This window comes from Cryptomeria japonica, chromosome 4, assembly GCF_030272615.1.
Source record: "Cryptomeria japonica chromosome 4, Sugi_1.0, whole genome shotgun sequence".
Taxonomy (NCBI): Eukaryota; Viridiplantae; Streptophyta; class Pinopsida; order Cupressales; family Cupressaceae; genus Cryptomeria; species Cryptomeria japonica.
In genome coordinates, this window is record NC_081408.1 from 88,963,751 (window position 1) to 88,990,031 (window position 26,281).

General features: G+C 38.0%; 1 protein-coding gene across 1 annotated transcript in view; it reads right to left on the reverse strand.

The window, feature by feature from the left end:
* The window catches only part of LOC131032905 (protein cornichon homolog 2), a 100,658-nt gene that overhangs the window by 45,911 nt on the left and 28,466 nt on the right, over positions 1-26,281 (reverse strand). The window contains exon 2 of the mRNA XM_057964006.2: positions 372-553. Coding sequence (XP_057819989.1) covers positions 372-553 — 182 coding nt within the window. The remainder of the gene's footprint in view (positions 1-371; positions 554-26,281) is intronic.

Below are 26,281 nucleotides of genomic sequence, written 5' to 3' on the forward strand. Positions count from 1 at the left end.
ACTAAGAGATGATATATAGGAGCATGATTGACAAGTTTAACCCAAACCTTTCTTGGAGGTTGTACTACAGTATTGCTTATTAAGATATTGACAATACATGGTGTTTTCTCTCTTTCCCTATCCACATTCACTTGAGCGTGTTTATGACTATGATATTATCTCACAACAAAAACGAGCCTGTGGTAAAATAAAATCAAAAAATTACTATTTCCTACTTATGAGCTAATTTAAATCCTCCATAGAATGTACAGGGAATTACAGCATACTTTATTGAATATAGCAGTGATTATAAGACACCATCAAATAAGAAATAAAATCCTAGCAGCAACTTTCTAATTAACAACCATCCATGTGTCAGAATGAAAACTTACAATTGCAGATGGTAACCTACAAGTGGTACAGATAAAAGGAACATAACCCAATGCCCAGTGAAAAGGAAAAGTAAGCACAAGCCTCCTTGAATCGCAAACTCTGGGATTACAAGATAATTCACACGAGATGACGAATCATAAGGATTGATATAATCAGTCTCTAAGTCGGACAAGCTCAACAGCTGTATAAAAGCACAATATAAACATAGGTTAGAAATAAGATATAAATATTCAAACATTTTGATGACTGCTCGAACTTTGTACACCAGAAAAATTGAAAAAACTTTGAGCAAAAGAAAAGTTGCAAGAACTTTGAAGTTTGACACTAGAAATATTGCAAGAACTTTGCAGAAACAATGATTTAAGCTTTACAAAAAGAAAAGACCAAGTGACTATTTAATGATCCCATTATATACAAAACCAATACACATTACATACAATTTTCTGAAATATTCATAGAAGTAGGCATGGGAAGAAAAGATAAGATTCTTAAATTTCATCTTTTACCATATGCTTTGAGTGTTCTATCAAAGCTATACACCAACGTGCCAGCTTAAAAAAATTAAAGTTTAATCTCAATTCACATACTTTATAAGTGGAAACGGCACCTGTGATGCTTGTAACATTTATGTTTCCCAATTTCAATGGAATGGGATAGACATATTACAGAAAAGACTGCCTAGAAGGATCATCACCTTGTAAGTCAATAGAAAAGTTGTGAATTAAATGGTCACATGGTGCAAAGTTCTGCTCTTACAAAGGACTCCATGCTGACATCCCATACACCTGTACAAGAAGTTTGTTTGTCCACAGAAGATTTCCATGGTGACACAACAGCCCTCCCTCAAATTATCCATACATCCTGAATATTACAAGGTGTTCCCAAATTCACAATACCTGAGGGGTGCCGAGGAAGCACATTGAACCTCCAAGGATATCTCCCAATATTATATTAAATAGTCAGGAGTAACAAAAAATGGTTGTATCACAAAATTAACCATATATTTTGGTAACCAAAAATTTCCAAACAAAAACAGTGAAAGCGGCTCTGCCACCTGTTTTTTCTGTTTTCATCGTCAAGGATGGTTTCTGTATCTTCCAAAGAAGTAAATTTCCTAACTGCTTGTTCATGTTCAGAAGCTTCAATTGAAATATTGTAAATTCTCATTAAAAAGAGAAATCGTTATATAACATTCTTTTGCAGCCTAAAAGCTATGCATTTATTATCAGCGCTTATTTATTTAAGATCTTTAAGTTCATGTATTATAAGAAAGCATAAGCCTCATGGCTCATACAAAGCACCCATGCCCATGGCAGTGTGGGACCAAATTGCATGTAATTTATATGTTTTTAGACATGTAGATTATGAGCGTGTTGCTTTCAGATGCAGTAACTGCTCTGAATATGGACAATTATCCTTTGAATACACCTTCAGCAACACAAACACACCATCAGTCTCCAGGCAGTAATGCTGCCAATGCCAAAGACGGTTTCAAATTCATAAAGAGCGGGCAAAAGCAGATGAGCTGCCACCTGGTGTGAGAATACTTCCATGGATTGATCAGTATGGATGTTAAAAATCCTAAGATTGAATCACAGAGACAAGAAAGCATAGATACCTAGAAAGAGGACCGTAGGAAAAAGTCCTATTGCATTGCCATTAATTATAAATAAAATGCTTTGAGTACATGAGAGTTAAGAGTTCTTTCATTAAAAGAAGTCGATTGAGTACTCAAATAGCTTATCTTATAAATGGACTAAAACTCAAAACATTTTTAGAACTAAAACTAACTTATCATGTTTTTAATTCAGAGATAAATTTTTGCACAAGTTACACAAACTTTTTCTAAGATGGCCTGCTCTAAATTAGTAGTACCCTAAACATGCAACATTGTAAATTTTAACAAGGTTAAGTCTAAAATACTACTCAACCATTCCTCAGACACTTTTAATTGAAACTTGTAATTCTTAAATTCATCAAGATGGTGATTTAGTGAAAACTTGTCCAACCATTCTCTAAGTACAGCAATACTCAATTAATTTTTGACTTGAACTTATTAAAATGTTAACAGCTACCACTATGCTTTGTATTTCAGGATCTTATGTAACTTTGGTTATCACAATATAGCTTCATAGGTGCATTCTGTGCCAACCCCAGATCCTCCTCTAGCTTTTGTAACAACATAGCCCTCTCAGTAAAATAAGATGCCGCCGTATACTCAGCTTCACTGCTTGGAAGTGCTCTAGCTAATTCATTTTTGCTGTTCCTGATGCAACACCACCACTGAACATAAAACTGTATCCTGTAGTCTATTTGCTTGTCTCATAATCCCCTCCCTGCTAATACTAATAAATGTAATAATATTAATTAATAAACATAATAATGGTTGATAATATAAACACGTTAATCAAATATTCATGTACACATTCTCATTGTAACTGATTTATAGCCCCAACTTTAGTATAATAAATAAACGGGCCTGCACAAATTATGCTAGGCCTCATTGCTCTCTCATTCTCAGTTCTTCATTCAATCTTTACCAACACTCAGTCTAAATCTTAATACATTGTTAGCTACAATACTTTATCATTATTTCAAGACAGATGCCATAATCAAGAGTACCTTTCATGTAGCTTAACACTCTTCACCAGACCATCTAAGATAGCTGTGTGCTGGATTAATGAGTTTACTGCATGAGCCAAATTTGGTCATGCATGTGAAATTCAACAGCAGTTTTTATTGAATTTGTTCCGTAACTCTACTGTCTTGTTCCATTTTAGGACACATTTCTGTAGATGGATTTAAATTTGATTCCATTACAGTCGCTACTGCATTGCATTCAGCCATATTGAAACACTTCAAAATGTCTTCTAGAAACCTCTTCCAGCTCACATGCAATCGCATTGTTTCCATTATCATATGTACTTACAATTCCAAAAAAATAATGTGAATATCCATGACATACCAAGTTACGATCTCATACTCAACACACAAAATGCTTTTGATACTTCCATGAATTCCAAATTGTTGCCCCTTAATGTAATGTCATCTAGATATGCTTGAAGGATAAAAAATCCATTTGCTTGCTTAATATAGAGATTATTTGAGTTACATCTCTCTTGAAGCCATTTGTAAGAAGATATTGATCAACTAACTCACAACAAGCATGAAGTTATTGTTTATGACAAGATAAAGATCTCTTCGCTTTGCTTACCCCAGTTTTATTTCCAGCTACAACAAGTCCTTTTGGTTGTGTCATATATATCTCCTCCTCAAGTCTCCATTTAGAAATGCATGTTTAACATTTACTTCATTCACTTCCAAGTCATCTTCAACACAAGTAAGACTGCTTAAGAACAATCAATACCTACAGTTTGTGAATAACTGTCTGTTACAGGAAAAAATTTAACCTATCAATGTTACAAGGCACACTTTAATGGTTTAACCTATCAATGCCTGTAAAACGATTTGCAACCAATGGTCTTTCATCCATGTTTTATTTTTCAGCAAAAGTTTATACTTTTATCATCCACTGCTTCCTCCCATTTTCTGAATTTGGTAATTAAAAGCCACTTGCACAATTTTGGAATCTTTTAAAACTGCATAAAATAAGAGTAAATGAATTTGAATATTTTCAATTACCTTCCACAAAGACTTCTTATCACAATGTGACAAAAGCTTGGGATGTGTAAAAGTTTGACTCTTCCTCAATTAGAAAACGAGGTTGCTCCTCTATTTCCATTTGAAATTTCACGTCTATCTAAATAGTAGGCTCCTCCTCATTGAAATCTAATTCAGTTGAAATCTTTTCTCCAATTTGAAAACCAAAACTATTTCTTTTACTGATATTAGGTTCCCACTATAGAGAGGAATCTTCAATAAATTTCACATCTCAAGTAACAAATAACTATTTTATAGTTGGAATGTGAAACTCGCAGTATTTTGATTATAGACTGTTGCCAATAAAAATAGAAGGAATAGCTGCAAAAATTTCCAACTAAATACTCCTAAATATTCTAACTTGGGCTTCTTACCAGACAACAATTCCTGTGGTATACATTTTCAATAATTTAGAGCCTCCTTTGCTTCAAATATAAGCAACAGTGGAAAACGCTTCTACCTAAAAAATCTTGTGGAAGTTGGATATCTTCAAACATGGTTCTAATGCTCTCTCTCAATTTATGGTTCATCCTCTCAGCCACACTATTTTGTTGTGGATTGCCTGGAACTGACTGTTTCTTACACTTTTGAGTTCCTTACAATATTGTTTGAACCTTTCTTTAGATATATATATATATCTTCCATAATCCATTTGAAGAATTTGATCTTCCTATCAATTACATTTTCAACAACCTTCTGATAATTCTAAAACACTTCAAAATTTTCTGATTTATAATTCAATTATTAAAATAACTTTAATCATCAACAAAAAGATGCTACAGCTTGGCACCTCCAAGGGAACTAACAAGCATTAGACCATTTATGTCAAAATGAACAACATCCAAAATTCCAGTGGTTCAATTTATTGAGGCCTTGGGAAATAGAGTTTTTGTCATTATCCTAGATGCAAATGTTTCATACAAATTTAGTTTTTGAATTGTGTCTTCATCTAATTTGTACCTCTAAAATTTGAAGTGGCCAAGTCTATGATACAATTCTTGGTATCATTTGAGTGTCAGCTGCAATAAATGCATGTTCATCATTAGATACAAATGGTAACTCATACAGAATACCCACTCTTTACCTTCAACAACCTACTATTTCTCAATTATCACAAAACAATTTTCCTATTTTAAAAGAACCTTGAGATCCATCTGTAACATTACTTATAGGAGGTAAATTATAAGCAGTCTTTGCAACATTGAAAAGATCTTGAACTGCTTCTACACTCCATTAGGCAACAACCTTCTGATAATTCTAAAACACTTCAAACTAACAAGCATTAGACCATTTAAGTCAAAATGAACAACATACAAAATTCCACTGGCTCTATTTATTGAGGCCTTGGGAAATAGACTTTTTGTTATTCTCCCAGATGCAAATGTTTCATACAACTTTTTTTTTTTAAATTGTGTCTTTATCTAATTTGTACATCTAAAATTTGAAGTGGCCAAGTCTATGATACAATTCTTGGTATCATTTAAGTGTCAGCTGCAATAAATGCATGTTCATCATTGATTACAAATGCTAACTCATACAGAGTACCCACTATTTACCTTCAACAACCTACTATTTCTCAATTATCAGAAAACAATTTTCCTATTTTAACAGAACCTTGAGATCCATCTGTAACATTACTTATAGGAGGTAGATTATAAGCAGTCTTTGCAACATTAAAAACATCTTGAAATGCTTCTACTGTTAAAGTAGATAGTATCGGTCGGATGAACCAAATATCTAATTGGCCTTACGGCCTTAGACATTTGTCTTGTATTTATCTGTAAATCTATCCTTATTATTCTGATCACACACACACACACATATATATATAATCATTTATTTGTCAATATTATGAATAATTAGTAACAACCTTGTGTTACTAATTATTCATAATATTAATTATATCATTTCATTTTGACATTACCGATTTATTGTAAATGATCGCATATTATTATCGAGTTGCATATTGAATGATTAAAGTTATTATAACTACCGACTTGTATATTATCGGTTTGGTTGACCGATTATGTTTTATAAGAACCCGATGATATTATCGTGGGTAATGCATTAGTCAAATGGTTGTCGACGTGACTCCACATAGGAGTCACGACTCCTTGTGGAATCATGTCGGTTCCACAAGGAGTCGTGACTCCTTTGTGGACCACCATTGCATATAAATATTGATGCCATGCTGTCAATAGAAGCTAACTGAAGAAAACAGCATATAATACATAGCACAAGTTTGATCTGTGTAAACAGCATATCATTGACATTTCAGTACAGCAATCTGTGAAAGAATAAAACCTGCAATATTATTATAATAAAATTAAGAATTCACTATCTATATAAAATCCGATCCAAATTTATCATGGTATCAGAGCCAGCCTAAGGGAAGATCAGATCAGATTTATAAAAGCAAGATTATCCTTCTATCTACTACCATCTTCAAAATCATCGTCTCCTATCAACATCAAGATGCTGAATGGAATTAGAGTTGAAGACAGACTTGAAGGAGCATCTAACTTCGTATCTTGGAAGTTCAGAATCATGCTTGCCTTGAGTGAAAATGAATTAGATGGATTTGTGAAGAAACCAGAAGAAGAAGATGTAAAGCTTCAATGGATGAGAAAGAACAATAAAGCCATGAAGATGTTAGTTGACTCAGTAAAAGATCATATTGTGCCAACTATCTGCAAGATGGAGACTACCTATTGCATGTTCAAATCACTAGAGAACATGTATGAGATAAACAACACAAGCCGATCTCTTGCTCTAAACCAACAACTCCATCATGTTAAAATGACAAAAGGTGAATTCATCACCTCATACTTCATGAGGATTACTGAATTGAAAGATCAACTCTCTACTATTGGTCACACAATAGAGAGCAAAGAGTTAACCATACTGGCACTAAATGGTCTCCCCTCCTCATGGGAGGCATCTATTCAAGGGATAAGTGCAAGATCAAAACTTCCTAAGTTTGATCGACTAAAGCAAGATTGCATTCAAGAAGAGTCTAGATTGGCTATCAGAGGCATTGGCCAAAGCTCCATAAATGAAGATATTCATGTTCTTGCCTCCCACTCCACAAAGATGAAAGGTAAGAAAGGACATTCCAAAAGGAAGAAAGATAAGGAATCTAATGGTGCTCCTACATACAAAAGAAGGAAAGATATTTCAGAAATCCAATGCTTTAGAAATTAGATGTGACAAATATGGTCACTATGCAATGCAATGTCCTACCAGGACTATGCCTCAAGCTTCCATTGCAGATGTTGGTGAAACTCTTCCACAAAAAAATTCAGATGGATTCATATTCTGACTTGAAAGAGATAAGTTTTTATGATTGAATAATGTTCATGATTTTCATATGTAGTTATTAATTCATGCAATTACATTATGCGTGTTATTTGTGAAACAACATTATTAGTAGATGTCCGCTTACGACAAGCTGCATTTGGATATCTTGTTTTTTTAAATTTCTTCAATTTACTATGAGAAACTTGTCCCTTACATATAGGACACCTTTAGAATCACAGCCTGTTGCCTTTCAGGTTATAGAGTTTTGAAGTTCTAATTGTGATGAAGAGATTGAAATTCAGGAGGAATATACAAAGGACTTTAGTGAAGATTCTAAGATTTTACATCTCCATTTTTATATATTTACTTGCTAAAGTGCAATACTCCATTGGAGGTAATTATTGAGGCATTCGTACAAGGGATGATGACATCTAGGGTTACAAAGCAAAGTTGAGACAAGAGGGCTCTCCAAGTGAGAGGGAGCATACTGCTAGGGGATTTTGTTCTAAATCTCAGATCGGTCATATTCCTGTCTAGGGCTCGATCTTATGACAATAGTTCCATTATGATTTTGGATCTTGCACTTTCAGACATATGAGGATCATACTAGAAAATTAGAGTCTCTTGAAGCAAGATATCTTCTATTATTGGGTCCATGTGAGCAAGGGATGCTTCCGTGACAAAGGGAGAAACTAAGAAGATATGCTTCAATTGATATCCGAGCATCTTGGTCATATTGATTCAAAAGGAGTGGACTATGTCGAGATGATTTCTCTAGTGATCAGTCAAAAGATTATGATTCATGGGATGAAGTCCCATGAAGACTAAGAGGCCCTCTATGTTGACTCCTAAGTCGTGATATTTTTCGATAGATGAATACTTGATGAGCTTGGAATACACCAAGAGTGATGCAGACTCCAACCTTGTATTTCATGAAAGGTCAAAGCATGTGGAGGTCAAGTGAAAAGATGTGTTATTCAGTTAAGATATATTAGTACTAATGAATTGACAACAAACATTCTCAGCAAGCCTCTCTCCAGAATAAAGTTTGTGTACTTTCGAGATAAGCTTGGTATGGTAGAGAATGTAGCCCTAGCTGAGATTGAGTCTCAGCAAAATTAACTTGTTTTAATAGTACTAATGCATTCTCTTAAGATGTTTAAATATTCAAACTCTTACAATCTTATTAATCTGATATGGTTCATGATTAGTGTCGTGTGTGTGACTCCATGACTTCATTGGTTCAGTGCTTGTTGAGCCCTTGTGAACATTATTTGGAGGTGATGATCTCTCTATGATGGACACTTGTATTTCTGATCTTTATTGTAAGGTGACGATCTGACAATATTGATCTTACCATCATGATGGATATCATGAGACGTGATATCATCTGTGGACATGTCATGATGGTTGTCATCTCTAAGTAATATATGTTCATGGTGGATATCATGAGAAGGGATATCCGTGGATAAGCCATGTTAGATGATATTACTCACAAAGATGTTCATGGTGGATATTATGTGACGTAATTTCCGTGGACATGCCATGAATCAATATCCTTAAATTTGCCATTAAGGTGGATATCATGAGACATGATATCCGTGGACATAATGGTGGGTATTGTTTATGAGATCATGGTGGATATCATGAGACGTGATATCCGTGGATATGCCATATCTCCTAATATCACAGTGAGGTGATATCTCTCTCTCTCTCTTATAGATGAATCTATTGTGATCACAATAAGGTGTTGTAGGATAGAAGATTATCCTCCCTTGCTAAGAGGGAGTGTTAAAGTAGATAGCATCGGTCGGATGAACCAAATGTCTAATTGGCCTTACGGCCTTAAACATTTGTCTTGTATTTATCCGTAAATCTATCCTTATTATTCTGATCACACACACACACACACACACACACACACATATATATAATCATTTATTTGTTGATCGGTTAATATTATAATTAATATTATAATCAATATTATGAATAATTAGTAACAACCTTGTGTTACTAATTATTCATATATTAATTATATCATTTCATTGTGACATTACCGATTTATTGTAAATGATCGCATATTATTATCGAATCGCATATTGAATGATTAAAGTTATTATAACTACCGACTTGTATATTATCAGTTTGGTTGACCGATTATGTTTTATGAGAACCCGACGATATTATCGTGGGTAATGCATTAGTCAAATGGTTGTCGACGTGACTCCACATAGGAGTCACGACTCCTTGTGGAATCATGTCAGTTCCACAAGGAGTCGTGACTCCTTTGTGGACCACCATTGCATATAAATATCGATGCCATGATGTTGATAGAAGCTAACTGAAGAAAAATACATATAATTGTTGGCATTTTGAGTTTGTTTGCATTTTGCATTAATGATATGTTGTCATTGATGTCAATTGAACCGGTAATGGTATTCATGTTATTGCTGATATTGTTGTTTTTTTATATTGGCTAGTAACCGGTAAGAAGAGCTTTGTGGAAGATGTTGTAAACCGGTATGTAAAGTTCGTGAGTTGAACCAGTGAACCGGTGTAAAGGGTTAAACCTTTCTATGCAATGTAACCGGTAAACCCTATCAGTTGTTAAACCCTAACCGATCAAGTTTGTTGGTATATTATCTGATAAGCGGTAATGATGGAGACACGTGTGATCATTGTATGAGGATAAGTTCAAATTGTTTTGGCGCGTTTGTTTTTGTTTAGGGAAGGAGCAAAGTAGATTGCATCTAATGCACAACACGTGATGAGTTACAAAGTCCGATGAAGCGGTGATCAGGGAGCAGTTGGAATTTTCTTGAAGAATGTGAAGAGATTGTCATGATTTCTAATAGTCAAGATTGTACTGACTTGTTTGTAATCTCAATGATGAGAGTTAGGTTTTTGTTGTGTTACCGACCTAACTGATTTGTATTTAAGGTTGATGAAGTTGTTTGTAAAAGTTTGTTGGCAAGATTGATAGAAACCTGTTGAGTGGGTAGTTGTCTAACCGGTGAATGGATCTGCACTTTGAGTGAAGGCAGATTGAAGCTTAGAAGGATCTGATCAAGCAAATGTAGTGCTACTCAGACAGATCAAGAAAACCTATTGTTTTCTAACAATTACAACAGTAGTGAAATCCCTTAACCGGGTAAGCTCTAACAAGCTTGGTTACTCATTAAATCCTCTAACAAGGTGGTCCATTAGCTTGGATTCTTAAATCCTCCAACGAGGTTACTCCTAACAGGGTATTGTGTTTTTCATCAAGGCATGTTTGTAAATCCCCTAACCGGAATTAGTTCTTAACAGGACTTATTGTAAAGCTTTAACAGGCTTGGCTCCTAACAGGGCAAACTTCAGAAGAGTTCAGATAGCTATCCTTGTGAGTCTCATCTCACTGTGGTTTTTACCTATTTGGGTTTTCCACGTATAAACATTTGTGTCAAGTGGTGAATGCTTTTGTGGTTATGATCTTATTTGTTGATTTGATTAACTTTTGATAAGGCATGATATGTAGAAGCATTGAAAGATGAATATGTTGATTTATGATTAAGCATTGTTGATGTTTACAAGATTGAAGTTGTTTACTGTTAAGTTGTCATAACAGTTAAACCGGTTGATGTTAAGTATTCTTATGAATATTGATCTTGACTGAGATATGTTTACTTTGTGTCACTGAATTTGAGTTTGGGAACTTTGTATCAGTTTTTCAATATACTGATTCACACCCCCCCCCTCCCCTCAGTATTCTACCGGATACTTATTCTTTCATCATACCATCAATAATACATAGCACAAGTTCATCTATGTAAACAACATATCCTTGACATTTCAGTACAGCAATCTGTGAAAGAATAAAACCTGCAATATTATTATAATAAAATTAAGAATTCACTATCTATATAAAATCTGATCCAAATTTATCATCTACACTCCATTAGGCAACAACCTTCTGATAATTCTAAAACGCTTCAAAATTTTCTGATTTATAATTCAAATATTAAAACAACTTTAATCATCAACAAAAGTTGCTACAGCTTGGGACCTCCAAGGGAACTAACAAACATTAGACCATTTATGTCAAAATGAACAACATCCAAAATGCCAGTGGCTCTATTTATTGAGGCCTTAGGAAATAGAGTTTTTGTCATTCTTCTAGATGCAAAAGTTCCATACAACTTTTTTTTTTAAATTGTGTATCTAATTTGTACCTCTAAAGTTTGAAGTGGCCAAGTCTATGATACAAGTATTGGTATCATTTGAGTGCCAGCTGCAATAAATGCATGTTCATCATTGGATACAAATGCCGATGTTGGCCATAATTCAATGACATAAGAATAAAACTTGTTTTGTTTAGTTAAAAGATGACTAGGTAATGTTCCCGTAGGAGTTGGTTGGCAGTTGGTAACGGTTGGTATCTCCGCCAACCGCCAGGTAGTATATATACTATGTTGTAACGGGAACAATGACATGATTATGATTGTGATAACTTTGATCATTGTATCCAATTTCTAATGATGAAATAAAGATATATTATTTGGCCCAATATTGTGAATTCCAATTATGCTTACATGTAATGTGATTATTCTTTGAATGTTATTTGTTGAACTGTCATGTACTTGCTATATTTTGTTCACGGCTGTAATCTAAACTGACACAATAGCACCGATACAAATTCGGAGATCAATATGGCGGCAAGCGGTAAGCACTAATGGGCCGACCGTTCAATCAGCAATTGATAGTAATTGAAAGCGATACACATGAAGAGGTGACACAAGCAAAAGCACGAGAGGATCAACTCACGGAAGATTTGGTGGACTTGTGGGAGGTTTCGATCACCCGGTACATGTAGAGGGAAGCTCAAGAGAGAGTTGTCCTTGAAGGCACGGTACATGGCAAACCCACGGTCAACCTTGTTGTATTTGATCTTCTCGAGAGCCTTCCAAGGCTGTTGGCATGGAACCTCATTGAACTACGAGACCGAAGGGAGGAAAGCAATCGTGAACGTCTTCGGTAGCAGATACTGCAGAGGTACGAAGAACAGAACCGTAGGGAAGAGGAAGAGAGGGATGCGAGAAGACGTCGTACCCCTGGCAATTAATGCCCCTATGGTCAAACAAAGACCGACGGCATACTAGTACCACCAAAGAGGTAGGGGAAGGATCAGTATAGAGATCCCTCTGTATAAGAGAGAAAAGCAAGTGGAGACACCGGCTAAGAGAAATTGCTAAAGGCTCGAAGAGTCTGGAAAAGAGAAGTAAGAGTTGGAGTGTGAGTCGGAGCCATAGTCGGGAGAGACAGAAACCGTGTACATGGAACCAGTTGGTAGAGGTTAAGAGGAACCTACCACTTCCAGACGTAGCGGAGGAAGATCTCACCGATTAGGCCACACACTCGACATTAAGTGAAGAGTCTAGAACCAAGTTTGAGAACAGCCCATCCAAACACTCCGAACGTGACGAAGAGGTAGTACGGGACCTTGAGGGCGAGGAAGCCAAAAATTTTGAAACCAATTTGTATAGAATTGGGAATCTATCTCTGGCGAAGCAATCAAAAATAGGAGGGTTTGAGTCAAAGACTCTAGCAAGGAGAGAATATAGAAACAAAGGTGACCAAGGTGCAAAAGACATAGAAGGCGAACGCGTAAAGAGCTCACACATGGCTGAGAGTGCAAGAGAGGCACCGAAACACGAAGAGCAGAACAATCCAATTTGGTCAAATGCATACAGTACCTTCTAGGTGGCACACAATACCTTCCAAGCAAGAACAATGTTGCAAAATAATCCGAAGAGGCAAAAACTCCCAAGATTCACAGGTGACAAGTCAGAGGACCGCGTGCGGCATTGTAAAACATGTATAACAATATGGGAGGTAAATGGCCAAGATTACCAAGACTACTGGCTTAAGGCATTTCTTTCTACCCTTCAGGGTTCAGGGGACTACCATTGACTGGTACATAGACCTCAATGCCCAGCACAAGACGAGATGGACTGATCTGAAAAAGGCGTTCCGGGAGGAATTCAAACTCTTGAGGGATGACAACGAAAATGTGGCCGAAATATACAATACCAAGCAAGGCAAAAGTGAAATTGTTCGGGCTTACAATCATTGGCTGAAAGAATTGCTGAGCAAAATGGAACACCAGCCGACCGATTGCTTGAAGAAAAGATGGCTCGTAAAAGGACTTGTTCCGTCCCTAAGAAGGAAAATGAAAGTGGTTTCTCTGCCATCATATGATGAAGCCTATAACCAGGCAATGGACATTGAGAGCAAAAGCAAAACATCCAAAGGAAAGAAAAGGACGAGTGATGATGACAGTACGGATGGAAGTAGCGACGAACAGTCAAAGACTGTACAAGCCCTACGGAAGGATATGCTTCAGATGATGAAGGAATTAACAACAGGGAGGGAGAATGGCAAGGAAAACAAAGAAATATGGTGTGCCGATTGCAAAGTAGAAGGGCATACCAAGGGCACTTGCTCGAAAAAACTGTTTTGTGACATCTGTCAAGTACTTGGTTTATTCCACTAAGGAATGCCTGTACAACTTGAAAACAAGGAGCACACAAGTGCTCTACGCCCAAGGGGAATAGGCAACCCCACCAACTACACCACCCAAACCACCAGCAAACTTTGATGCCTCACCACGAGGATATCGTAACAACCAACGAGGGAACAATCGTTCTAACAACAACACGCTGAGAAGCAAAATTCAATACAATGCCAAAGGGAGACCCATGATTCAGTGTCGAAAGTGCAAGGAGTGGGGTTAATTTGCCTGCGAATGTCAAAGCGGTAACAAAAATGGGAGTTTGTTGTGTAAATGGTGTGGACTGTGAAACCATGAAGATACAGACTACCCGAAGCAAAAGGGAGTGAATATGTTGGATGTCAAGGAGCCAGACGAGAAGGTACTGGCAATCATGAGGTTATAGAGCAAAAAGGCAGTGTACCCTAATCCCCGTATGGAGAAAGAAAGACTCTGAGAGGCAAAGGCGGATGTTGAACGAGTGATGGCAAAAGAGCAAAGGGCCTCACATGATGTCATCAGTACTCCACTACGGTCAAAGTCCGAGAAAACTATAATAAAATAGATGTTGCAAGCTACCGTATCAATACGAGTATCTGACCTTTTGAAGACTATGCCACAATTGAAAATGGCCCTCACAAATGTAGTCGAGGACAACATCATCAGCCAGGAACATCACAAGCTAGCGGCAAAATCACCTGGCACGTCCGCCATGGACCCCATGCTACTCACCGTGAGTTTTGGCCGAAAGCTAGCCGTAGTAGAAATGGAGATTATGGGACAGAAGTTGACAAATACCATCGTCGACAACAACTCTAGAGTAAATGTATTGTTGGAGGAAACATGGAGGGGTCTGAGCAAACCAACTCTCTGGCCACCAACATTCCACCTTGTAGGTGCCGACCAACATGGTATCAAGCCCTTAAGAACACTTATGGCACAAAAAGTTGTTGTCGGCACCCAACATTTCTTCCTCGACTTCGTCGTCATTCCACTGAAGAAAAAGGCCTACGATGCTCTCCTCGGGAGAGTTTGGTTAATCAAGGCAAAGGAAAATCATAACTGGAAGAAGAATACACTCTCTATCCACTCTCTATCAAGAGTGAAGGGTGCAAATATGTGATTGACTTGAGGAACCAAGCAATGAGCGAGGAATTGGCATCATCTGAATCAGACTTAGATGACTCATGATTATGAATGGGGTTCAGAGGACGGAAAGGGAAAGATGGAACCCAACGGTGAGAGGGTACTAGAGTTGGAAGGTTGCTCGGAAGATGAAACTAGTTCTCTCAGCAAGCTTTTCCATTGGCAGATGGACTACTATGAGGTCTTTTACCTAGAGTGTCATATGTTGCAAATCAATGAGATTGAGGACACCGAAGAGTAAGGTACAGAAAGTGTGACCTTCCCTCCACAGTACGGAGAGTACCGAGAAGGCGTGGCACGGGTGGATGATACACCCTCTCATCAGTTCGAAAGGGACAAGGCTATCAAGTACGAGGAACCAAATATAAAGAAGGTAAACCTAGGAGATTACAGCAACCCGAAGGTGATCCTTGTAGGGGATGATTGGAATCTCGTACTAAAAGTAGCAACATTTAAATATTCTTGGAGTACAAAGACGTCTTTGCATGGACGTACAAGGACCTTGTTTGTGTGTGTTTTATCATTCACCAAACATTAGAATAAAATGTCCAAGTACACTCTACCCTCTCTTGAACAAAATCACAACGTATGCTAAGATTATGTGAAGATCACACAGCAACTCCAAGGCTTATATATGCGAATGGGCAACTTTATGTTGGATAGCTTCCTTGGTGATGTTTGTTGAAATACAAGTGGGACTTAAGCTCAATTGATATCATTCACAAATTAGGACTTAGACAAATTTAACAATAAATGCTATCTTTTTGGATTTCAAAAAAGGATAAAAAGGAGAAAGGTTTAAAAGTTCTATACTACTTCTAAGAACTCGAGAGACGATAAAGATTAGGTGAAACTAACAACACTCTGCTTCGCCACACTAAGGACAACTACACAAAGCAAGTGCAATCTTCAAGGGTTGTGCTAAAGATTTTTATACTATGAATAATACCATCAGTTGAACAATATTTATCCAAAGTAGAAGTTAAAGTACCCACTATATAAGTGTTGATGTGTTTTTTATGCACATAACAATACAGAATAAATTACCAAAGTAATTTACCCTCTCTTGAACAAAATCACCTCAGATGCTAAGAATGAGATCAACTAAAATGATTCCAAGGTTTCAACATGTCAGGTCTTGACGAGTGGGTAAGTTCAGTGGTTGATGTGAATTGCTGTGTTTCACTTTGGGGACTTATGCAAATGTTTGGATTATCATGAATGATGCGGAATAGGTGTGCTGACAACTTAAGATTTATCAATAAGGCTCTGGATTTACTTCTTACTAAAAAAGGGGGAAAAAGAATAGGGTTCAGGAAATCTATTCTAAGACTAAGAATGTAGGAAATGATGAATGGATCTAGTGGAATCAAACCAGGCAAGGTCTCACAATTAGGTATTGACACAAGCTTAGTGCAATCATCAAAGGTATACTTAATGATTTTCAAACTATTACCATCAAACGAAGACACCATCCAAGTTGATGCTTGTCAACGGACGCATAATAGTTGAAGTTATGCTTACTCAAACTCCAGTTGACCACACAAGGCGCACTTACCAGCGGAAATTCGATGGGTGTCTGGCTAAATCCTGACACTTAGCCAAATTTTAGCATCTCCGGGGGAAAATCGCTCCAGGTGTGGATAATCAGTGGGGGAAATTAGTGGCCAGTATGGATTCCAGGGGAAACCCATGTGTAGTATGGATTTTGAGTGGGGGAATGGGTTGGGTAGTCTAGAATGTGAGGGGAAAATCACCTCTAGCATGGATTTTGACCCTTTAACCCTTGGAATAAGGATTTCCCTTAGGATTTTAACATTTTAACCACTCAAAATCACTCAGCGACTTTAAATTTAACTGGACTTAGACTAATTTTCCATAAATATGAGCGAAACGCTAGGAAAATATTGGAATAAAGTGCGAAACCAACTTAAATATTACCTTAGGAGCGAGAAAACAACTCCAAAAGGTTTGTGAATATCTTAGCACTTTAAAATCATTGATGCGCGTGTTTAAAAACGTGTTAACGTTCAATAGGTCTAACACTCAACAAAACTTAGGATCAATAAAATATCATCTTTTGCAACTTGATCCTAACACTTCAAAAACCCTAGACAGCACTAGGCATGATCAAAACTTCGAGACTCGGGCACGGGAAACGCAAAATTGCCCACTAAGCAGCCAAAACCCTAACCTAACAACGCAGGAAGTTGGCAAAGAGGGGGTCCCCGTTAGCAATGGGGCGATGTGTAAAAAGGTCACAACATCTGGCGACTCCACTGAGGAAATGTTCCAGAACATTTCAAGAACAAAGCTCAATCTGACACTTGGAATCTTCAATTAATCCTTGCACAACATAGCAAAAGGTCAAAAAACTCATTTGAAAAGATGGAATCCAAGAATTGTATCAAGTTACTTAGTCATTGATTATCCAGGTGTGTGCAATTGCGTTTATTACCTTCACGAGAATATTGTAAAATCAAAGGATCCAGTGAGACTAGCTAAGTAAGATGTCCATAGTACATACTTCGCAGGCGGCCAATTATAACCTCACGAATATTGCTCCACTGTCAGCCAGGCGTCTATAGCCCCGGTGGAGTTACTCGCATATTCCCACTAGCCAATTTAGATATTTCATTTCTTTGCATTTCTTTCTTTTCTTTTGATATTTTGCTTTTTGCGTACTTTCAAATTCCGTCAATTCATTTGGCTCGTAAGTAATAAACTTACTTGGGTTCGAGAATTATAATGGCACTGAAGCAGGATATATAGATTTTTCACAAGTCGCAGCTTCTCCTGAGAATTTATAATAACTCAGATAAAATTAATGTGTAAAATATAATACTCAAATGATGTCAGCGTCAAAATACAATAAAAGTTTTCCAATCCCGTCAAATACGGATTCAACCTATGATACTGTTGTGACCATTTCACACATCGCCCCATTGCAAATGGGGACCCCCTCTTTTTGCTTGTTTTTCGCTCGCCTTTCGCTTCGTTTTTAGGGTTTTGTTAGTCAGTCAGTTGTCTGGATTTAGGGTCAAGCCTTAGGGTTTTAATTGTCGTCTTTCAGGCCAGAATCCAGTCAATTTTGAGAGCTTTTTGAGCTTCCTTTTGTAGGATGCAATTTTGAATGAAATGAATTCGCCAGAGTGGTCTATTTTCAATTGGAATTTTTGAGTGCTGAGCTTAAATTTGTCTAAGTGTTGATGATGAAATGTGAATTTTTGTCCAATTGAGTAATTTTGACCAAATTTTGACTTTTTTTATTTTTGATCCCGGGCATTGGGAATGATTTGTTTTTGCCTCGTGAAGTGATTAAATGTGCAAAATCATGATATTTTGGCCTGTAGGAGCAAAATCGCTCCTGTCCCTCAGTGAAGGACCGGAGCTCGTTTTCAAATATCTTACTGTCCCTGCAGAGTCAAGATGAATTTCGAATTGCAAGTGATGAAGAATGGCGTGATCTTTCCGTTGAATATAAATTGAAGAATTTCACGAACACGGAAGTGCCTCCAGGAGTCAAAATCGCTCCTGTCCCTCAGTGAAGGACTGGAGCTACAAATCAAATATTACCTTGTCCTTGCAAGATTTTGACGACTTGACGATTTGAAGAGGTCCAAGGAGATGCATCTTATCAAATGAATATAACTTGAAGTGCTGACATGAAGGAGAATGACCCAGAATGCCAAAATCGCTCCTGTCCCTCAGTCAGGGACCAGGGCGAAATTCTTTGTAGCTCCCGTCCCTCTCCCAGGGACCAAAGCGAAGTTCTTCATAAGGCAAAATCCAGACGAAAATCAAGCAAGTTATAAGTTTGAAGGCAAGAAAGGAGATGAATTGAACCCATTGAAGACAAATTGAAGATTATCAAACCTCAACAAGGGACCTAAATACCTAAGTTCGCTCTTGTCCCTCAGGCAGGGACCAGAGCGATTTTTACTTTAGATGATTTTCTTGCTCAATTTGAATGGACCCCAAGGCATGGGTAAATGGAATGGAACATTACGAATCCGTTGAAGGTAGTTTTCGAAGATGATAAAGTGAAATGAAGCCCACAAGGCCAGGATCGCTCCTGTCCCTCTCCAAGGGACCAGGGCGATATAATGATTATATTGCTATTCCTCCAAGTTCAAACCACTTCAAGACGGAGAACAAGGTGGCAAGGACGTCTTAAGGCATCTCCATCAAGCACAAAGCATCAAGGGTCGTCAACATTGAAAGATTTGTACAAAATACCCTAGTTCGCTCCTGTCCCTCAGGAAGGGACCAGAGCGAAATTTGCATAAAGGCATAGATTTCGAAAGTTAAACAAGCATCAAGTGACCAAGAAGGATCAAGGGACTACGTTTTACCCAAGGAAGACTATTGCAAGTTGGAGAACGCAAGCATGAACCCAAAAACTTGAAGTTCGCTCCTGTCCCTCAGGAAGGGACCAGAGCGATATTGAATATATTGACCAATTCATGCAAAAATCAAGTGAAGTTAATGTTTTAGGCGTCTTTTGAAGGTCATATACCAAAGTGTTGCACGTTAAAATGCTACCAATTTGTACAAAAGGTCTATATCGCTCCTGTCCTTTGGACAAGGACCAAAGCGATTTTTATTAAAATACCCATGTTCCCTCAAAACCAAGACAAGGCAAGGATAGGCAACGTCAAGGATGCTATTTGGAAGGTGATGAACAAAGAACCAAGATCAAAAGTTTGCAAATTTGAGCCAAGACACATGGATCGCTCCTGTCCCTCTCCAAGGGACAAGGGCGATGATCCTCCCAACGTTTAAATGTCTTATGGAATTCAAGCGAAATGAGCATGGAATGAAAGAATAGCATTGTTTGTCCTTCACAAAGATAATTGGAGTTCGAAGATGCAAGATCTAGGAGAGAGCATGAAGATCGCTCCTGTCCCTCTCCAAGGGACCAGGGCGATATCACATTTAAAGACATTCCTTCGCACAAACAAGTCAATCAAACTCGAAGGACCCAGCTAAAATGTCGATTTGAACGTGAAGATGAGAATTTTGGACGTCAAAAAAATGCAAAGATCATGACCAAGGTGATAGATCGCTCCTGTCCCTCAGTCAGGGACCAGGGCGATGAGGTACGTATCTTTCATCTTCAAAATTTGGCGCTCAAACACATATTTTTGAATTTATTTAAATGCTAAAAATCGATAATTTTTGAAAATTCAATTTAAATGGCATTTAAATATTGCGCTTAGTATTAATTAATTATTTTGCCTTGTAAGAAAATCGAATTAATTAATTTAAAAACGTTGGCAAATAATTAATTAATTATTTTAATAAAAAATTAAATATAGCGCTTGGTATTTATTTGTTTTATGGAGGTCGGCCCTTGTATTTAATTAAAAATCGTTTTAAATTGCCTTATTTAATCACCAAGTCGGCCTATATGGTAATTGTGGTGTAAGCGCTATAAAGGGAAGGTGAAATCTTCATTTTCACATTATCATTTTACCATCTCAAGTGCGATTTGAGGAAGACAAAGAAGGTGCGAGTTGTATTCAAGGAGCGAATTTTAGTTTATGCAAGGTGGTGCGAGGTATCATCCAAGGCGTTAACTACTATCCAAAGGGGTGCGAATTTGAAGATCCATTTGTGCGAACTTGTTAAAGACATTGAAGACCACGTCAAGGACATATCAAAGGTGGCGAAGTTGATATTTTGAAGAAGAAATCACATCAAAGCTATCTAACGTCAATTTTGCCTAGGCGAATTTTATTCATTTTGCATTCTAGAGTTAGCTCTCTATTGAGGTATGGCGATTTTTGCTTTATTGTTTTAATTTTGATCGTTGATCGTCATAGCCTAGATTTTGAAATTTTGAATTTTGAATTCCTAGCTCAATCGTCATTTTTAGGAAATGATAACTCAAAGACTTATCATGAAGTTTCCTAAAATCTATTCTCTAATCTATGTTATTTATTGCAAAATCTAGTCTCTCATTATGAAATGTTGTGTAGGTATGGCAACCCCGAAGGCAGGAGCATCCACCAGTCGTTCATCTCTCATGAAAGAAGATCAGAAGACCGAAGAAGTGGAGACTAAGATCGTGTCGAAGTGGAGCAACATTGGAGATACTAACTTGGGTAACTTCAGCACGAGGAAGTTTCGAGAGGTCCCTTACATTGGCAAGCCATCACCTGTCGCCCGGAGAATAATCGAGAGTGGCATCATTAAGGCGGCCGGCTTTCCTCCAGTTGTTCAGTGCCATGAGTTGATGATCGAGTGTGCTCGTCATTATGAGCCACAGTCCAGGACGATCGTGTCCAATGAGGGAAACACTTTGGCGTATCTTTCAGAGGAAGCTATAAGTGAAGCTTTCCATCTTCCAGAGCACAGGGACATGATATACAAGAGCGTAGAAGGAGCCAGGTCAATGTACGAAGATGATCCAGATGCTTGTCTAAGCATTATCAACAAGAACTGGTTACTTAAGAGCCGTCCCCGTCTGAGCAAGATCCCGAACACACCACATAGGATTGATTTCCAGGAGGAGTACAGAGATTTGATTACCATGCTCAACCGAGTTACAGGAGCCCCTCACGCTTTCTATTTTGAGAAATGGATGTTTTACTTCATCCAAGTGATTGTTCAAGGGAAAGGTACGATACATTGGGCTAGGATTATTAGCCATTGCTTGGACGTACAGCTGAGGAGACTCAAGGCTACTAAGTCCTTCCACATGAGTTCATATGTCATCTATGCCTTGATTAGGAGTGTTGAATACGCAGGACTACCTCACAGAGGAGTGATTGGAAGAGGACCCGACGAGGTCAGAGTTTGTGATTCCTATGCCTACTTGCATCATCCGCCAGGAAGTAACTACAAGTTAGTTAATGATACCTTCACGATGAACATCACAAGGTCGTTGCAAGGTGGAATTCACAACAGATTATCTCAGGATGCACAGGAATTCATAAAGAGGTACGGTGCTTGGTTCATTCAGTTCCCGAAATTCACTTATATTAGAGTGCATGGATGTCCTTTACCTCCATACATGTTGCCGAGATATCCGACAGACAGAATTGTGTTACTTGAAGTAACAAGACAGTTGGCAGCATATGCGAAGACATTCAGACACAGACATCAGAATGGAGTTCTAGTACCTATCATTTTGGGCAATTCAGTTGAGGTATGTCCTAATGCTTTAGCCATGGATGACGCAGAGAAGGAGTTAGCCTTGTATTCTTTTTCATCTTTTGCTTTGAGAGAAAGCTTTGATCCACATGGACATTTAGAGGAGACAGTCGGCAGAAAGTTTAAACATGAGTACCAAATTGAAGATTTTATGATGAATCTCTTAGATGATCTTGAAGTGAAACGGAAAATGCATTCTAGATTGCCTTTGGATTTCATCAGGAAATGCAGGATTTATAGAGTGGCCGATCAAGCTCAGGACAGTGGCAGACATATCCAGTCTTCCTATGATCGAGAAAGCAAAACAATAAGGTTGGATTGGAATGAGCCCGAGGTCGTGGATTTAGATACTTTGATGGCACCAGTCTTGTCTTGTACTCGCAGATGGGTTGACGTACAGCATCAGAAGTTGAGAGAACAAGGCATAGCTATGTCTTTCACTTTGGAAGAGAAACCAGCCGAAGGTGGAGCTAGTATGAGTGAAGGCAATCCTAATCATAGAAATTCAGGAGAAGGTAACCTTCGATGTGCCAGTGAGGGCAATCTCCATCCAAGGGGTTCGAAGAGAAAAGAAAGGTCAGAAAAGAAAGAGTCTTCCAAGAGGAAACAAGAGGCCAACCGAGATCGATCATCCAGTACTTCTTCTAGACCAGAGAAGAGGACAATTCAAGTGGAAGAATCCATGGAGTCGATGGTACAGAATGACAGGCAGGAAGAAGGACAGGCACAGCATGGTTCACCAGATGGATCTCTCCAGGATTATGCGTTAGATGAAGACAAAGAAGATAATGAGATGACATCTCCTCCTAGAGAAGAAGAAGTAGTACATAAAGAGATTCAAGTTCAAGAAACAAGATCGATTATCCCAGATTGGTTGAAGGAAAGATTAACCAAGGTGATCGTGGAAGAGAGTATGAAGAATCTTCCCGAGATTCCAATTGCAGAAATCGAAGGAATCGTGACAAGATTCATTGCATATGCCAAAAAAGAACATTGGAAAGGGAATAAGATTCTAGATGAAAGGTTGTTATAGATGACATGGCATCTTATTTGTCATTGGTTTATGTCTCCTAGGTTTTTGTGCCAAATTTACTATTTGGCTATGCATTTAATATTGTTCAGTAAAAAGGAGGCCATTTGTAACAAACCCTAATTAGGGTTTAGGTGTCATGATCTTGACCGTTGATCTACTTTCAATCTGGACCTTTCATTGTAATTGAGGATGCTATTTATACCCTCATTTTTCATTTCATTTGTAACTAGAGTAATAGTCAATAGTTAGATTTCAGAGAGTTTGTTGTATTAGAGAGATTAAGAGTTAGAAGCAATTTTATTTTGTAGCAAGATTGAGTTTTGAAGAGAGGAATTCAAGCAATTGTTGTACATGATGACTTGGAAATCAATGAAATATTGAAGTTATGGTGTTTTGTTGCAACTTTCTTGGTTATCTTCATGGTTGTTTAATCTACTTGAATCATGCTCAATCAAGGTAGTGTGTTAATTTGAAGGACATAGTGTGAGACTCGATTTTTGGTAGGATTCGCTTTCCATACCACTAGCTTCTTGCTGATTGTAGGAACGCCTTGCGTGGTCGACTGGAGAATACTTTGAGTCCCTTAATCTTCAATCATTATTGTATCTTGGATATGTACCTTTGTGGTAGTGTCTTTGATCTTTGATGCATTGAATATCATTTTGTTACCTTAGAAGATCGCATCAATTTCAATGGAGTTGTTATCTTATGGCAAAATTGAAGTTGGTTGAATCTTGCCAAGTCTTGTCCATACTAAGTCATTCATAGGGTTAGACTAGATTAGACCTCTTGAAAACCCTACTCTTTTGTTATTTTTGAAAGTAAAATCTTAAACTTTCGGATGCGTAAGACCCCTTGAAGGAAACAGCAAATCACATCATACCGCTGGAAGCTTGTCCACATGTAGAGACCCTACTAACCAGAACCTTGGAGTCTTCCTAACTGATCCTTTATGCGAATCTTCAGCAGTTAGAGGCTTTTTCTCAAGAGAGGATAAGATGCCTATTGGTATTTTATTCTGTGTATGATGGTGTATAAAATACACGTCAACAGATACACTATACAAAAAGAATCTCTAATTCAAAGAACTTAATGAGGTATCGTTCAAGAAATGGACTTAAACAAAACCAAGTGAAACGCAGAGTGTGTCTTGACAACAACTCCCACATCACAAGCGGATATCCCTCGGAACCAGCACCTAAGCAAAGCCGAACCAAAACCCTACAGCAGAACCGGAAGCAAACACTAAACTAAGGCAAACCAAAGCAGACATATTCTAACTATGATACAAGGGGTAGGCTTCAAAAGAAACCTAAGGTTGGAAGTAATGCTTGAGGAATTGTCCATTGACGGGCAACGGAACATCCTCACCAGTTAAGGTTCTCAGCTTGAATGCATTCTCTCCCAGTATCTCAGCAATCTGATAGGGACCTTTCCATAGTTTGTCAAATTTGTCGTGATCTCCCCTTCTTTCATGGGCTTTGTCCCAGTATAACACTAGGTCAGAAATCCTAAAGGCTTTTACCCGTGCTTGTCTATCAAACCATCTCTTAACTACGCCCTGATGTTTGGCAAAATTCTCTAATGCTTTATCTCTTTTTTCTTCTAAATTCATCAACTGTGTCAATCTCATTTGCACTCTGTCTTCGCCCTCCATATAATCTTGTATGAATCTCAATGTAGGAATTCTCAGTTGTACGGGGAAGACAGGCTCTTGGCCATATACCAGAAAATATGGGGATGTCCCCAATGAATTATTAACTCTCGTTCTATCTGCCCAAAGGGCAAATCTCAATTGTGTGTGCCAATCCTTCGGATTTTTCTCTAACAATTTCTTAATCACACTCAGCAAATTCTTGTTCGTAGATTCGGCTAACCCATTACCCTGAGGATAATAATTCGATGAAAACTTAAGGGTTATACCATATTCAAAAGCCCAATTTGAAAATTTTAATGATGTAAAGGAAGAACCATTATCGCAAACAATAGCATGTGGACAACCAAACCTAGTAATGATGTTCTCCTCTAAAAATTTAATCACAACATCAGTTGTACATAACTTCAAAATTTGAGCTTCTGACCACCAAGTACAGTAATCAGTCGCGGTTAGAATGTACCTGTGTTGCGCAGAGGAAGGTGGATTGATCATACCGATGAAGTCGATACCCCACATAGCGAAAGGTCTGGACTCGATCACGGGCTGCAGCGGCATGGCTGGATTCTTCTCTCGAACGGCAGCAACCTGGCATGTGTGACACGTCTTCACATGTTCATGAGTGTCTCGGAACAAGGTAGGCCAGTAATAGCCTGCTCTTAGAATTTGGTGCGCAGTAGCCAAGCTTGCACCATGACCAGTCCCAAATCTATTGTGAAATTGTTCCACAATCTGTTTAGCTTCATTCTTTCCAACACATCTCAAATATATTCCTTCATGATTTCTTAGGTATAAAACCGAGCCTTGTAACATAAAATGCTGACACTTCAATTTTAATGCTCTCTTCTGAGCTGGGGCATATGCGTGGGGCATCTATGGTTCAATAAATAGCAAACAATATCTTTATACCATTCATCTGGAGTGACATCTTCAATTGCATAGACTTGTTGGACTAATCCGGGTCCATCAACTGCTAGTCTGCGCTAAGGCTTGACCTCGAACAAGTCTCATTGGTTGTATCTCAATGTCGTACTCCTGGATAGTGGCGATCCACTTTCCTCTTCTTTCTCCTAATTCATTCTGCATAAGGAGCGTCTTAACTGCTGCATCTGGGACAATGGCGTGAACTTTTGTCCTTAAGATGTAATGTCTGAATTTCTTTATTGCTTTCACCAAAGCATAAGCTTGTTTTTCTACGTTCGGATATCTCAGCTCCGCATCTTTCAACGACGCGCTCATAAATGCTATGGGATGTTCATCTTTATCTTCGTTCTTCTGTGTAAGGACTGCAGCACAAGTATGTTCTGAGGAGAATGAATACACATAAAATGGCCTTGCATAATTAGGACTAACCAAAACAGGAGCCTCAACAATGGTGGACTTGATTTCTTCAAATGTTTTCTTTGCTTCTGTCGTCCAATCCATC